This window comes from Cetorhinus maximus, unplaced genomic scaffold, assembly GCF_964194155.1.
Source record: "Cetorhinus maximus unplaced genomic scaffold, sCetMax3.hap1.1 HAP1_SCAFFOLD_4360, whole genome shotgun sequence".
Lineage (NCBI taxonomy): Eukaryota > Metazoa > Chordata > Chondrichthyes > Lamniformes > Cetorhinidae > Cetorhinus > Cetorhinus maximus.
The window spans coordinates 1-16140 of NW_027600264.1; the positions used below are offsets into that span (position 1 = coordinate 1).

Here is a 16140-nt window from a genome sequence, read left to right on the forward strand (position 1 = left end):
AATGTTATGGTGGAGTTTTATATCTTGAGGTGGAAGGCAGCCTGATGCTGACCTGGGGTTAGGCCTTTGACTTTGATCCCTTTTCTCTTTCAGTCGGACTCTGACGATGAGGAGCCCGTACAGAAGAGGACAAGCCAGGTGAGTGCTTTTTGGGCACCAAGTGAGGGGGTCCCAGCAGGCTTTGTCGCTCTCTCAGATGTGTAGGAGACGCTCGCGGCTTCCCTCGTCCATGTGCGGTTCGGTTTGGCCAACGGCTGGCACTGAGTGTTAAAACAGCAAAACGTCTGCATTTAACACGCCCGGCATGGGGTGAGGGGGTGGGGGGGGTGGTGGGGGGCACCCCAAACCGGGCAGTAGCGGCACAGAGCGGCTGGCGATCTGGAGCCCTGGTTCACTCTGCTGTAGCTGCCCTGTCCACCCAGTGGGACCGACCTGTTTAAAAAAAAAAGGTTCTCAGCTTTGCATGTTCACCAATGCTCGTGGACACTGCGTTGTCCAGCCTTGTGGGAGAGCCATGCCTTAACTTTACGTGGTAGCGGTTGGCAGCACGGAGTTATGACTCTGTTGCCAGTCGGGTTCGCTCAGCAACGCTCTTGTCTCCTCCGTCATAGACGAGCTAAGTCCCACCTGAAAATCATCAGTAAAAGGATCCAGAATAGTGTGCACTTGTCAAACCCAGTCAGAACTTACGAATGGGAATTTGGGATCCTCTAGACCAAAGGTCCATCTGAGTTCACCACTAACCCAGAAGGCTGGTGTTCTGGACTCATCTTTATCAACGCGTCTATAGCAGACCCAGCCGCGAGGTGAGGTGAGGTCACCCCCCAGCGGCGGAGAGTGGTGCGAATCATACATCCCAGGTCACTTGTTCCTCCTGAACTGCGCTACGCTCACCCACACGTCAGCTCTCCAGTTACTTGTAGACTGAACCCCAAAACGTTTACATCAAAAGATCAATTGCAGACGGAGGTATCAGGATTTAGCAAATTTACAACGGCTACATTTTATTCCTCATCTCCCCCTCTGGTTCTTTTCCCCGATTTCACTTCAATCTGTGTCCCCCTCTGGTTACCGACCCTCCTGCCCAGTGGAAACAGTTTCTCCAAACCCCCTTCCTGATTTTGAACGCCTCAATTCAATCTCCCCCTTAACCTTTTGCGTTCCAAGGAGAACAATCCCAGCCTCTCCAGAGGAGCTGAAGTCTTTCATAACTGGCACCGTTCTGGGTAAATCTCCCTCCCCACCCTCTCCAAGGCCCTTGACGTCCTTCCGAAAAAGTGTGCAGCCTGGAACTGGACGCTACTGCAGCGGGGGCCCAACCAGCAATGTTCCCTCTTAAGCTGTGCATGGCCACGCACAGTCCGCTCACCAGTTGTCCACTTTAAGATAGCACGCACCCAGGCATGTGTTACTGCACTTTGAACAGGCCGGACATGACATTTTAAAAAAAAAAATCGAGTTTGTTGCTAACTGTTAGAACCCAGAAAGTCAGGTGGTGAAGAATAGAACTGGAGCCAATCTTTACACACTTTCGTAAGCATTTATTTGCAGAGATGCACATTACAAACATGTGCCTCCTAACCCACCAACCACCATTTCAGTCTGTTCCTAGTGAATCCCCATTAATTCCCAACCACCTGCACGCAATTCGTACAGAATTAATATATAATTTACAGACTCCCTGCTATTAAAATTAAAGTTAATATGCGCAATTAAAGTTTTAAAACAAATTAAATAAAAACTCTCCGTATTCTGTGCAAAATTTTACATTGCTAGGCGTCCCCCTCCTCTAGGCCTCCGAACTGCGTTTTTATACAAACATTTCTTTTTGTAAAACGATCAGATTGTTGATGGCTTGTGTTTACCCGTTCAAAACGAGAGGCTTCCTTTCTCTCCAGCACTTGTTTCGAGACAGCAAGGTTAATCGCATTTGAAACAAAAACTGCTGGAGAAACTCGGCAGGTCTGACGGCGTCCACGGAGGGGAAGACAGAGTTAACCGTTTGCGTCCAGACGACTCTCCTTCACAACTGTTGTGAAGAAGAGTCATCTGGACTCGAAAGGCTAACTCTGTCTTCCCCTCCACAGACGCTGTCAGACCTGCTGAGTTTCTCCAGCAGTTTTTGTTTCAGATTTCCAGCATCTGCAGCATTTGGCCTTAATCTACACTTGGTTTCTCCTCACACTTTTCGCAGCGTGTGCCTACATTATAGCACAATGAATGATTATGTACATAACATCCAATGGGTATGCTATCTTCAGTACACCCGTTTCACAGAATCTCGCTTAAGATAGTTGATAAGTAGAATCCCCATAATCACTGCCTCTGGTGTTTCAGCAGCTAAAGTATTATTAACTGCCCCTTTTCAGTTTCCCAAGCTAAAGGACAGCATTTCCATAGGGGATATTATGAACCCAGCTGTACTTGGAATGCCCTTTGGGAAGATTAACACGTGAAGTGTCACTAAAACTGACATGGTTTCATGTTCTTTGGGCCGCCCAAGTACTCGTTTATCCGGATTTAACTTACGTAATGTTTTGTCTGCCCTTAAGACATCCTTGATTTTCGGGTGTTCCACATAGTGTGTAAGGCCAGTACATCAAAGCTAGCACCTGACCTGGTCTGAGTGCACAATCGGTTCGAGTGGTCAGTCACAATTGCTCTGTGCCTTCAGGAACCCCTGTAGGGATGTGGCCACGCATTCATGAATACATGGCAAAAGGGGGAGAATCCACTCCGATCTCCCTATCACCCAGTCTCTCTTCAAAGCAACTTGCTCCACATGTTGTTGGAAGTACGAGCTCTAGCCAGTACTGCACAGTTAAAGGAGTCTGCTACTTGGTTTGCCTGTCTGCTTCGAGCGGTTCACCGCTTAACGATACTTGGAACCGCACCTCAAGCCCCTACTGACTGATCCGTGGGCATTGCTGGGATTCATTGGCCAATTATTGTCTGTCGTCTGCTGCTGCAGTAGCCGGGTCTGCCCGAGGTGCTTTCTCCGCCTTGAATCCTTCCATTGAATTAACGCTCGCTTCGAGTGCGCCTCTTGCGAAATCTGGCGCTCGATGGTTCGTTCGGTCTCTGTATCGCCCCGTCATTTCCCGGGAGGCCGAAGGAAAGGGCTGCTTTCCCCAGGTTTCTTACAATGGGGCAAACATCTGACGCGACAGGGTTTCCCTCTCCGAGGACTGAGCACCAGGAGCCTGTCCATGGGAGAGACGCCTCAGCATTTTAAATGCTGGCATCAATCCTGCAATCCCCACATTGAATTGTCGGACTTGTATACAGTCTGTTTGAGTCCGTGATTTAATTCTCCCAAGGAATGGCTATCTATTTGCCAAAATCTATCGATGTCTGGCCATGCCTCAGAGCCATTTAACATCGATTTTTCTATTAAATTTCACCCAAGAGCCTTAATAGGTACAAATCCTTCATTGGTATCCAGCTGATGGGCGTCCAGTTCCCAAAATCCTTTACTTCGGCTCTTGCATCTCTCAGGAGGCGACAGCGCCAAGGCTAATACCTGGGCTCCTCTTTAGCCGGAATATAACCAGCGTTCTCACACCCAGTGCCGCCTTCCGCTGGTCCATATGGTTCAGACTGCGGGGACCATCTGAGGTTAATCGTATCCCGACGGCTTACACTTTCTGGCTTTTCATTTTCCACAACGGCTGCGAGGATGAGAGTTTAAAATCCATTTTTAGCTCCCGATCTTGGCCTTTCACCCGCTGCGGCCATGTTGTATTCCAGAAAGCCAATTGAAGGATGGAACTGAAGCCGATATTTACACACTGGGCTTTAGTATTTATCGGCAGAGTTGCACATGACAAGCTTGCATCTCCTAACCCGACAATCACAGTTTGCCTGCTCCTATCGGTAGCAAACAAAATCCCCAGTGAATACAGTTAACACAGAAAACGTTAAAGGCTGGTTTACAAGGTTTAGGGGTTTGACGTGGGGTGAGGCAGTCGCGCGTGAGCGGCAGTTAAGTCGATGGACTCCTGGCCGCCTGTAGTTTCTGCGGCCTGGAGGAGACCCCTGTTTCGCATCGGTGTAGGATGCGTCACGAGGTTATGGCCCCTCTCCCGTCGCCTGAAGGGGCTGCTGCTGAATTCCTGTCCATAGAACCATAGAACACTACAGCACAGAAAACAGGCCATTCGGCCCTTCTAGTCTGCCGAAATATTATTCCGCTAATCCCATTGACCTGCACCCAGTCCATAACCCTCCAGACCTCTCCCATCCATGTATCTATCCAATTTATTCTTAAAACTTACGAGTGAGCCCGCATTTACCACGTCAGATGGTAGCTCGTTCCACACTCTCACCACTCTCTGAGTGAAGAAGTTCCCCCTAAACCTTTCCCCCTAAAGCCATGTCCTCTCGTGTTTATCTCTCCTAATCTAAGTGGAAAGAGCCTACTCGCATTTACTCTGCCTATACCCCTCACAATTTTGTAAACTTTTTATCAAATCTCCCCTCATCCTTCTACGCAAGACTCCAGTCCCACCCTCCTGATCTTTGGCCACCCGGCGGGGAGAGGGGCGGGCAGACTGGGTCACCTGCTCCTGGGCCTGGCCCGAGGGCAGGCTTGAGCAGCGGGTGGTAGCACCCACCCTGTTGCTGCCGCCTCTATAGAGAGAGCACGCGGTGCCCGCCGGAAGGCTTGGGACTTTCGAGACCAGTGGGCCTGGGGGTGGGTGGGGCATCATCTTAATTTGATTAATTGAGTTTCCCTTCAAGTTGTAATTAGTCTTTTAGTTCCCTTTTCAAAAGGGCCTGAGTTACTCTTTATTATCAAGCTTCTCATTGAGTCAAAGAGGTTTTTAGGGTTAGGGTAAATGTTGTCATCTTTGGTAGTTATTTTTATTCTTTCATGGGGCATGGGCATCGTTGGCAAGGCCAGCATTTGTTGCCCATCCCTAATTGCCCCTCGTACTGTGTCTCTCCCGGCCACGTTCAGAGGGCAGTTGAGAGTCGACCACGTCACTGTGGGCCTGGAGTCACATGTAGGCCGGACCCCTCCCCTAAAGGACATCAGTGAGCTAGGATGGGTCTTTACAACAATCGATGGTGGTCGTCATGGTCACCGTGGCTGAGACTCGCTTTATATTCCAGATGTTGATCGAATGAACTTAAATAGCGCCAGCTGCCGGGGTGGGATTTGAGCCCGTGTCTCTCCCCCCCAGGGCGTGAACCGGAGCCTCTGGGTTACTAGTTCAGCGGTGGTACCGCTACACCACCCGGGGCGGGGAGGGAAGAGGACCCCCCCCCCCTCGTGAACCCTGGGCCTGGCCACCAACGGGTCCGGGCAGCGGGCGATCGAGGGGACTCGCCCGGGCCGGGTGCCCCCGGAGAGGGAGCTGGCGGGTGTCCGCTGGCACTGTCGAGACCTCCCTGCGCTGGGTGGGCACAGCGGGGGCTGGGGGGCTGCTTTATCGACCCCCCCTTAATCCCATTTCGATTGAATGTTTGCGAGCTTCCGTTCAACGTTGTGTTTGCAATTTCCCTTTAAGGGGCTGCTCTTTATGCCTGGTTGTAACGTGGTGCGTTTGTCGGTGACCCCATGAGCCGCGCTTCCCGCCGACGCGGGTGGGATTTGTACAGTGTGTTCCTGCCGTATCTGCTCGAGGTCTGTGTTTCACTCCTGCCCCCCTCTCTCTCTCTCTCTCTGCTTGTGTTTTGTTAGAGTGCGGGCTCAGGCGCCGGCCTGTCTGCCCTGCTCCCGCAGCCCAGGAACCTGACCCTGAAGGAGGCCAACCGCACGCTGCTGCCCTACTCCTTCACCAAGAAGCCGGCCGGCAAAGGCGCCGGCCCTCCCAAGGCAGCCCAGCGCGCCACCGTCACCACCACCACCCCGTCGCCGTCCGCCATCAAGGCCGCCTCCAAGAACGCCGCCAAGCAGCTGGCCAAGCACATCATGAACGAGGAGGCCCCCGGCGAGGAGGTCAGCTTCTTCTCCCTCTCCGACTCGGAGCAGCCGCCCCCCGGCGCCAGGACTCCCGCCTTCGCCGGCGGCCCGGCCGGGGAGAGCCCGCTGCCCGGCCTGCCCCAGGTGCCCGCCCCGGCCCCCGGCGTCCCGGGCGAGGCGGGCGAGGAGCCCCCGGACCCCCTGAACCCCGCCGACGCCCCGCTGGAGTTCAACAGGAGCGCCCCTTCGGCGAGCGACGGCGGCTTCCCCGCCACCAGCCCCGGGCCCGAGTTCGGCGGTCAGTACGTGGACTATAACGCACCGGGGACGGAGCAGAGCGAATATTACCAGGTCAGTGCCAGCGCTCGGTCCCTGTCTGCGCCTTTCCGCTTCTAACTTCACCGGGTGCCACCTCGGTAAATGTACAGAGTCCCTTACCTGGCGCAGTCGCCTCTCTCAAGTCCCCACTCCAGAGACTGGAGCCCCATAATCCATACCAACACTGCCAGTGCCAGTTCTTGGAGGTGCGGCCCTTGGGGGAGCGCCGCACTGTCGGAGGGTCAGTGCTGAGGGAGCGCCGCACTGTCGGAGGGTCAGTACTGAGGGAGTGCTGCGCTGTCGGAGGGTCAGTACTGAGGGAGTGCCGCACTGTCGGAGGGTCAGTACTGAGGGAGCGCTGCACTGTCGGAGGGTCAGTACTGAGGGAGCGCTGCGCTGTCGGAGGGTCAGTACTGAGGGAGTGCCGCACTGTCGGAGGGTCAGTACTGAGGGAGTGCCGCACTGTCGGAGGGTCAGTACTGAGGGAGTGCTGCGCTGTCGGAGGGTCAGTGCTGAGGGAGCGCTGCACTGTCAGAGGGTCAGTACTGAGGGAGCGCCGCACTGTCGGACAGTCAGTACTGAGGGAGTGCCGCACTGTCGGACAGTCAGTACTGAGGGAGCGCCGCACTGTCAGAGGGTCAGTACTGAGGGAGGGCCGCACTGTCGGAGGGTCAGTACTGAGGGAGCGCCGCACTGTCGGAGGGTCGGTACTGAGGGAGTGCCGCACTGTCAGAGGGTCAGTACTGAGGGAGCACCGCAATGTCAGAGGGTCAGTACTGAGGGAGTGCCGCACTGTCGGAGGGTCAGTACTGAGGGAGCGCCGCACTGTCAGAGGGTCAGTACTGAGGGAGCGCCGCACTGTCAGAGGGTCAGTACTGGTGGGTGTAAAAGATTCCACAGCCACTACTAGAAGAGGAGCCGGTGGGGGGGAGTTCTCCCCGGTGTCCTGGGGCTCAATATTTATCCTTCAATCAACCTCACTGAAGACAGATAATCTGGGTGATTAATAAATGGCTGTTTGTGGGCGCTCGCTGTTTCCACAGGTGGTGATGGGGAGGGGGGAGAGTCCAGAACAAGGGGGCAGGACCTTAACCTTTGAGAGCCAGGTCATTCAGGGGCGATGTCAAGAAACACTTCTTCACGCACACGGGAGTGGAAATCTGGAACTCTCTCTCCCTCCCCCACCAAACAATCAGTCCTGACTGGGAGGGTCAGTTGAAAATGGCAAAATGGAGGTGGGTAGATTTTAATTGGGTTGAGGGGATTAAGGATAATGCAACCAAGGTGGGTAGATGGAGTTAAGATGCAAATCGGTCGTGATCTGATTGAAAGGGGGGACAGCACTGAAGGGCTGAATGGCCTTCCTGTTCCCACGTTCCTCCCTAAAGAACGTACGAAATAGAAGCTGGAGTAGACCCTTCGGCCCATCAAGCCTGCACCGCCATTCAACACGATTATGGCTGATCTGTGGGGCTTCCACTCTGTTTACCCGCCCGCTCCCTCTGGGGAAGGGTGTCTTTGCCTCCCAGTGGGGTCCCGCAGCGCTTACGCCACTTGCTTTTTGTGGACTGCGTCGGGGGGGGTTTGGAGCAAGCCCCTGGGTGAAGACGTTGGCAGGCGGGCGATGTGAGGGTTGACTGGGGGGATGGGGGGGTGGGGGTTGGTCGCGAGGAGATGAGCTGGAAGCTGCAGGAAGATCTCGATGGGCTGGGGAGGCGGACGGAGCAGGGGGAAGTGGAATTCGAGGCGGGGGAAGTGCGAGATCCTGCGTATGGGCCGGGATAGCAAGGTAAGGGAATGGACAATAATACTGAGAGGGGTAGAGGGAACGGAGGGACCTTGGAGCGCACGTCCACAGATCCCTGAAGGCAGCTGGAGATGGAGGTGAGGAATGAAAACAGGATGCTTTCCTCATTGGCTGACCCCCTAGTGTACATGAGCAGGGAGGCTGTGTGGGAACTGTGTGAAACCCGAGCTGGTCCACAGCTGGGAGCGCTGCGTACACTTACAGGAAGGAAGTCATCTCCCAAGAGGCGGGCGGGGGGGAGACAGAGGAGATGCGAGTTGGAAGTTGCCAGGATTGAAGAATTTTAGCGGTGAGGAAAATATTGGACAGACCGGGTCAGTCTTCTCTGGACCAGAGGAGGCTGAGGGGAGATTGAATCACAGTGTGTACAATTATGAGGTGGATAGGGAGGTGTGTAACCAAGGGGCAGTAAGCGATAGGAGGGTTAGAGGGGAGTTGAGTCATTTTTTTTATTTCATCCGTGAAAGGGTCTGGACCTCACCCCCTCGAAAGGGGGATAGGGGCAGAAAGCCCCGTGGCGTAAGTGGCTTTGCCCACAGGGTCACAGACCAGGAGCTGCAAAGTGAGGTCGGGCTGGGCGGCCCCTGGGCCAGTACGGACCCGATGGGCCGAATGGCCTTCAGCTGCGCCGGAACGGTCGAATGCTGCACCAGCCCCTGGTCGGTGGCGCAGAAGAGGGTGTTGGTTTGTATTTGGAAGGCTTTGCCACAGCGCCCCCAGGTGAATTGCCTTTAAGGGTAAAGGGAGCATGTGTACCAGTCGGTGCTGAAATAGGAAAGGGGCAGTGGCCATCCTGAGGACAGCGGCCACGTCTAAAGCCCTGCTCGGTTCACCGGCGCAGTCACCGGACAAAGCCCGTGACCGATCGCTGATCCCCGCGCTGTCTCTTTTATTTATACTTTCACGGGGGTGTGGGGTCTGGAGTCACGTGTAGGCCAGACGGGGTAAGGAGGGCAGATTTCCCTTCCCCTAAAGGGGGCATGAGTGACCCAGATGGTGGGGGTTTTTACAACAATCGATGATGGTCGTCATGGTCACCGTCACTGAGACTCGCTTTATATTCCCAGATTTATTAATCGAATTTAAATCCCATCAGCCGCCCGGGGGAGGGTGGGGTTTGAACCCGGGTCCCCAGGATATTAGTCTGGGCCCCTGGGTTACTAACTAGTCTAGTGACATTACCAAGGAGCCACTGTCCACCCCATCTGACCCGTACATGCCCAGACTGTACCTCAGTGACAGGGTGAGGACAGGTTGTCCTGTTATTTCTCGGCTGACCCGTGCGCTGTTGGAAAGCCGCCCTGCTCTGGCCATGAGCTTTTCCGTTCTCCTCCGGCCGCCGGACTGTGCGGCGTGAGCTACCCCTGGTGCACCTCGCGGAGAAATCTCACCGCCGCGGTTATCACCAACCCAGGGATGGGGAGGGCGCTCAGCGGAGTGTTTCCTCTCTCTCTCTCTCCCCCCCCCGCCCCCACCCCGGAGTCAGGAGGCCGCGGGTTCGAACCCCCCACTCCAGGCGCTGGAGCTCGCAATCCCGGCTGAGGGAGGGCTTCTCAGCCGGGATCGCTGCACAGCGATTTGAGTTGGGGGGTAGTGATGCTGGCTGATTGTTCGCTACCTGAGCCGGAGTTCTTGCAGTCGCTTAAGGACCTGGTGAGGTTTGTGAGAGGCGCTAGGTGAATGTAAACTTTCCATTCTCAACTGGAAGCCCACCCACCCGGGGAGGGGGTCGGGGGGTGGTCTCGGACAGTAATGATGCCTATCCGGAATTCCGACAGGGGAGATGCAGGAAGGATGTTCCCCCCACTCCCCGGGCCTGTGGGAGAGTGGGGCGGCGGCGTTCTAGAACTAGGGAACGCCGAATAAGAGGTCGGCCATCTTGGACCGAGATGAGGAATTTCTTCCCTCGCGGGAGTGGGGCTGGTGAATCTTTGGAATTCTCTACCCCAGAGGATCTGGGGAGGCTCAGTCTACGTCCAGGGCAGAGATCGAGTTCTAGATATTAGGGATGTTGGGGATAGCGTGGGGGAAGTTGGCGTTGAGGTGGGAGATCGGCCGTGATCTGGTTGGAATGGCGGAGCAAGGTCGACGGGCCGAGTGGCCTACTCCTCCTATTCCGATACGACCCGCGTGACACAGCGCCAGACTCCCGGGCGCTTATTCGCCATCGCCAAGCGCCCCCTGACCTCATTGTTAGCGACATCGTAGGCGCGGGGCAAACAAATGAGACCGACTTGCATTTCTGTGGTGCCTTTCTCCACCTCTGCACGTCCCAAACGGAGTTCTCTCTCTCTATTTTTTTTTGAAGTGTGGTCACTGTTGTAATGTAGGAAACGCCACAACCAATTTGCGCACGGCAATATCCCACAAAATCGATATGATAACGACCCAGATCATCTGTTCTAGTGATGTTGGCGGATGGATAAATATTGGGCCCCAGGATTCCAGGGAGAACTCTACCCACCATCGCCACACCCCTCCCCACCCCCAAAACCACCACCATCACCCCCCCGCGACCCTCCACCCTCCCACTCTTCTTCCAATAGTAGCTGTCAACCCAACTGAGGGGGCAGACGGGGCCTCAGTTTTTAATGCCTCACCCAAAAGACGGCACCTCTGACAGTGCAGCACCCCCCCATCCCCCTCTCCCTCAGCACTGGTTGGATTCTTGTGCTCAAGGCTCCTGGGCGGGACTCGAACCCTCGGAGCCACGGCTGCCATACTCGCCCATGGTTAACTCATTTTACCGACGCCAGGGTGGAGCATCGATTCAGAGACCCAGTCTCCCTGCGCTGTCTAAACTGGCACTGGACAGCCGAACCATAGCTTCGGCACGCGCTTGGGGTGTTTAACCGTGCCCTCCCTCTTCCTTCAAAATTTACCACGACAAACTGAGCGAAACCAGACTGTTTACCAGGACACAATCGCCTCTGCTTCTCTCTCCCCCCCCCCCCCCAACACCATTTATTGATTGTTTGACCCACAGTAGGAGTGCCGTAACTAACCTGTACCTTTAGCCAGCGTTGCCGCTCCCCATCGCTCTCCGGTGACCCTCAGCTGGCGAGTTCACGGGTGACCGTGGCACGAGAGCGGGGGCTCGAGTGCCCGCTCTCGGACAAAAAGCACCCCTGACGCCCTGGGGAGCAACAGTCGCTCCGCGGAGGTCAGAGATGCGATTGTTGCTTGGCCCTGCCGTACGCCAGTAGCTGGTGTCTTCGGGAGGCAAGCTGAAGTTATAGACAGGGTTACGTTCTCTGTAGTGAGAGCGATCGCTTTTCGAATTTACTAGCTGAAGGAATGAAGTGGCAAAATTACACAGTGTGAAACTTTTTCTGTAACAAATGGCTAAAAGCACTATTGACCAAGCACTATTTTCTTTATTGGGCAACTACAAAGAGGAACGTTCCCCTTTTATACTTCGCACCCATCACGCATTCCACGGAATGACGGTCCTTATGGCGAGCAGTCCACAGTTGGAACCAGTTTCCAATGGGTTCACGTTTCCCTAAGTAGTAAACCCCCCTCTGGCTATGTCAGGATGAATCTCTCAGAATCCTTAGATGGCTGTGGGATGCATCTCTTCCATGAGAGACTGTCTCTCCCCGTCCCCTGCCCCAGCATCTTGGTGTGGTAGCTCACAAAACCAAACCCCTCCTCTCTCTCTCTCTTTCTCTCTCTGCTGACCACACGATGGCTGCTGCTGTCTGTCTGTGATGTTCATTGACTTGTAGGGAAGCCTGTAACCTGATCGCAAAAATGGCTTCCTGTGCCCTCTTCCCCCATGCAATTAACATTAACCTTGCATCCCAGGTAGAAACGCTGGTGAGCTATTCTTGACCCCCCCAACTCCCTTACATCCTAGAAGTAAATGGACCGTTTACAACGCAACTGTTTACCACCCAGTACCAACAACAACTTTCTGGGACTTTGGGAGACGCTAACTGTATTCATTTTATGCTCAGCGGCTACTGCCATTGCCTCCAAGTGTAAATATCTCGCACCTTCTTCTTAGTAAAGCAATCGAAAAGATTTCTTTTGATATCTGATAATCAAACCACCCAGGCTTGCTATTGGACACATAAACCCTCCCCAGTCACTTTATCCTGAATTTAAACCTACGTTCCAGAACATCGTAACCTTTTAAACCTCATCGTTGGAATAGCGGAGGGACACCTGGCTTCCTTCTATCTGTGACGATGATCAATGCAACCGTTATCCGTCTGTGTGCCGACTGTGCTGCTAAGTGTGCCCTCTCTTTGCAGGACTACTACAGTAGTTACTACCAGGAGCCAGACCCTGCCCTCGCACCAGCACCGGAGGAGGAATTGAACACCTTCATGAATGACGAGGCGGTGAGTGTGGGAAGAGGCGATCGGGCCTACAGTTCAAAAGGAGACATTGGCAGGGCTGCGGGGAGAGAGGGGATGGGGGAGGCGGAGTGGGACCGATCAGGTCGCTCTGTCAAGCAGCCAATGCAGACACGATGGAGCGAGTGAGGAAGAGGTGGGTGATTGGGACTAGGCACCGAGACAGCCCGAGGCAGAGAGGGAGTGGACCGAATGGCCTGTGCTGTAATATTCGATGGTTCTTGAATTCGGAACAGTGTAGACTCGGGGGGGGTCAGTCTGTTACCCTGCCTGCTGTTTGTTGGCTCAGAGCCCGAGGAGGGGTGGAAATAATAAACCAGAGGCAGAAGAGGCTCTTTGTAAGGCAGCTGGTACCCACAGAAGCTGCCGGTGCCCCCTCGACACTGCCTCACTGAGGTAGCAGGTGGAGTGAGCAGAGCACGTCAAAAACATTCACAGCGGCCTTGGCCCCAGACAGTCTGATGCTGGCACTCTGCGTTTTGAACTGCTGCCTTTTCCCAATTGTTAGCAGAAAGCAAGGCCTGAGAGACGACAAGGTAAGAGCAGGAATGGGCCATTCGGCCCCTCGAGCCTGCTCCAACATTGAGTAAGAACATGGCTAGCCTGAAAGTAACCTCGAACTTGCATCCCATCTACCCCCGATAACCTGAACCACACGATGGCTGCTCTGTCTGTCTGTGATGTTCATTGACTTATAGGGAAGCCTGTAACCTGATCGCAAAAATGGCTTCCTGTTCCCTCTTTCCTTTAACATTAAGCTTGCATCCCAGGTAGAAACGCTGGTGAGCTATACTTGACCCCCAACTCCCTTACATCCTAGAAGTAAATGGACTCCCTATCTCCCACTCCCCCCACCTCCTGTTTACCAAGAGTCCATCCCGTTCTGCCTTAACGACTCTGCTTCCACCACCTTTTTCAGGAAGAGAGTTCCAAAGACTCACCACCCTCAGAGAGAGAAAATATTTCGCCTCATTCCCATTTTAAATGGGTGACCCCTTATTTTTAAGCAGTGACAGTGATCATCATTTGGCCAGTCTTCCCCCACGTGGTGACCCTACCAAACCCCTGTGTCAGGGTTCGTTCCAGTTCATTACCACTCGCCGCATTAAAAAAAATTCTCCCTCACGCCCTCTCCCCGTATCTCTTGCCCAAAGCCTTAAATCTGTGTCCCCTCCCCCCGGCCTAGTCCTTGCCCTACGCCTCTCATCAAACCTCCCCTCCGTCTCCAACAATCCCAGCTCCCAGGTCTGGCCGCTGGGGCCCGAGCCGCCGGAATGGGACTGGAGCCACACTAGCGTTTCGACCTAAAAGGTGAGAGAGCTGACCTCGCCTTGCTGCACAAAAAGCTAAACACTGCGGGTGCTGGAAACCTGGGATTGAAAACGGAAAAGGCTGAGAATACTCAGCCGCTCAGGCAGCGTCCGTGGAGAGAGAAACGCAGTCGACGTGCCGGAAGGCTGACCTTTCACCCGGACTGACACTGCGGAGGGTCAGTGCTGTGAGGCGTTGCTGGTAGGATCGGTCCCCAGCCTCAGGCTGGTCTGGGACGTTCCGAGGTCAGCGACGTTCGAGGCTAAATTGTCAGCCGATTATGGGACGTGGGCATCACTGGCTGGGCCCAGCATTTATTGCTCATCCCTAATTGCCCCCTTGAGAAGGTGGTGGGTGAGCTGCCTTCTTGAGCCGCTGCAGTCCCTGTGGTGTAGGTACACCCACCGTGCTGTTAGGGAGGGAGCTCCAGGATTTGGACCCAGCGACATTAACTGGAGTGATTCGGCTGTTTTGCAGCTGTGACTCTACGCTGCCTGGTGCAGTTCATTGGCCCACTTGCGTGTGAGGGGTGAGGCGGCTACAGTGTAAGTAGTGTACGTCACCTAGTACGTTGCCTCTTATACCTTCAGGTGCTACCTTGGGGCAGTGTGGGTGCAGCCATTTTATGTGGAATTGTTGGGGAGACCAGAACGAGGTGGGGCCATCGATATCAGACGGTCAGAAATAAACCCGATGGGGAATTGAGGAGAAACTGCTTTACCCAGAGAGTGGGGAGAATGTGGGACTCGCTCCCGCGGGGAGCGGGGAGAATGTGGGACTCGCTCCCGCGGGGAGCGGGGAGAATGTGGGACTCGCTCCCGCGGGGAGCGGGGAGAATGTGGGACTCGCTCCCGCGGGGAGCGGGGAGAATGTGGGACTCGCTCCCGCGGGGAGCGGGGAGAATGTGGGACTCGCTCCCGCGGGGAGCGGGGAGAATGTGGGACTCGCTCCCGCGGGGAGCGGGGAGAATGTGGGACTCGCTCCCGCGGGGAGCGGGGAGAATGTGGGACTCGCTCCCGCGGGGAGCGGGGAGAATGTGGGACTCGCTCCCACGGGGAGAGGTCGAGGTGAATTGCAGAGATGGATTGAAGGTGGGGGGGGAAGCTGGATAAACACATGAGGGAGAGAGGAATAGAAGGATATGTTGATGGGGGTGAGAGGGAGATAGGGTGGGAGGAGACTCGTGTGGGGCAGAAACACCAGCACCGAGCAGAGGGGCCGAGTGGCCTGTTTCTGTGCCGTAGTGATTGTGTAGTTCCCTTCAGTAGGAAAACGTGACTGGAGCAAGGGCAAGAGAGTTGAGCCCATGGTGCCCAACCTCCCCCTCTCCTGGAGCGAGCTGAGAGTTTTATCTTGTTATGTTCCTATGCCGGGGAGAGGGTGTGACTTATTACTGTCCGTCTCTTTCCAGTTCAAAAGGCTCCAAGGGAAGAGAAATCACAGCAAGGAAGAAGTCAGTTTTGTTGAGATCAAAGGAGATGATCAGCTGAGTGGGTCACAGCAGTGGCTCATGAAATCCTTGTCTGAGGAGAAGGACATGAAATCGTTCAGTAAGGTAAAGCGAGCACGGGGCTACCTGACCTCCTACCGACCTGCATTTACATAGCGCCTTTAACGTGGTGAACCATCCCCCCAGGTGCCTCACAGGTCTGATATCAGACAGAATCGGATCCTGAGCCACACGTGAGGAGATGTTCGGGACAGACGGTCAAATAGGTCGATTTTAAGGAGGGTCTTGACGGAGGAGAGAGAGAGAGAGAGAGAGATGGGAGGGAGTTCCTGACGTTTGGGCCCCAGGCAGCTGAAGGCACGGCCGCCAATGGTGGAGCGATGGGAATCGGGGGATGCTCAAGAGGCCGGAATTGGAGGAGCGCAGAGATCTCGGAGGGGTGTAGGGGCTGGAGGAGGTTACAGAGATAGGGAGGGGTGTAGGGGCTGGAGGAGGTTACAGAGATAGGGAGGGGTGTAGGGGCTGGAGGAGGTTACAGAGATAGGGAGGGGTGTAGGGTCTGGAGGAGGTTACAGAGAATAGGGAGGGGTGTAGGGGCTGGAGGAGGTTACAGAGATAGGGAGGGGTGTAGGGGCTGGAGGAGGTTACAGAGATCGGGAGGGGTGTAGGGGCTGGAGGAGGTTACAGAGATAGGGAGGAGTGTAGGGGCTGGAGGAGGTTTCAGGCATGGAGGGGTTGAGGTCCAGAGAGGGATTTGAAATGGAGAATTTGAAACTGGAGGTGCTCCGGGACTGCGTTGTGGGTCAGCGAGCACAGGGTGTGATGGCTGAATGGGACTCGATGCGGTGCAGTGGAGTTTTGGATGGGCTGCAGTTTGTGTGAGGGTGGAAGATGGGAGACTGGCCCAGAGAATAGGCGAGTTTCGAGGTAACAAGTGTTGCAGCAGTACGATAATATTACTGCAGTGAGAACCCAG

The 16140-nt window shown here is 54.9% G+C and overlaps 1 protein-coding gene across 1 annotated transcript; it reads left to right on the forward strand.

The window, feature by feature from the left end:
• Positions 1-93: 93 nt before the first annotated feature.
• On the forward strand, positions 94-15269 carry prcc (proline rich mitotic checkpoint control factor; the record flags this gene model as incomplete). The annotated part of the gene is made up of 4 exons (XM_078538243.1): positions 94-138; positions 5690-6262; positions 12299-12388; positions 15126-15269. Coding segments are annotated over 4 exons (852 nt in total), but the record flags the coding sequence as incomplete, so codon positions are not given.
• Between the last annotated feature and the right edge of the window lie 871 nt (positions 15270-16140).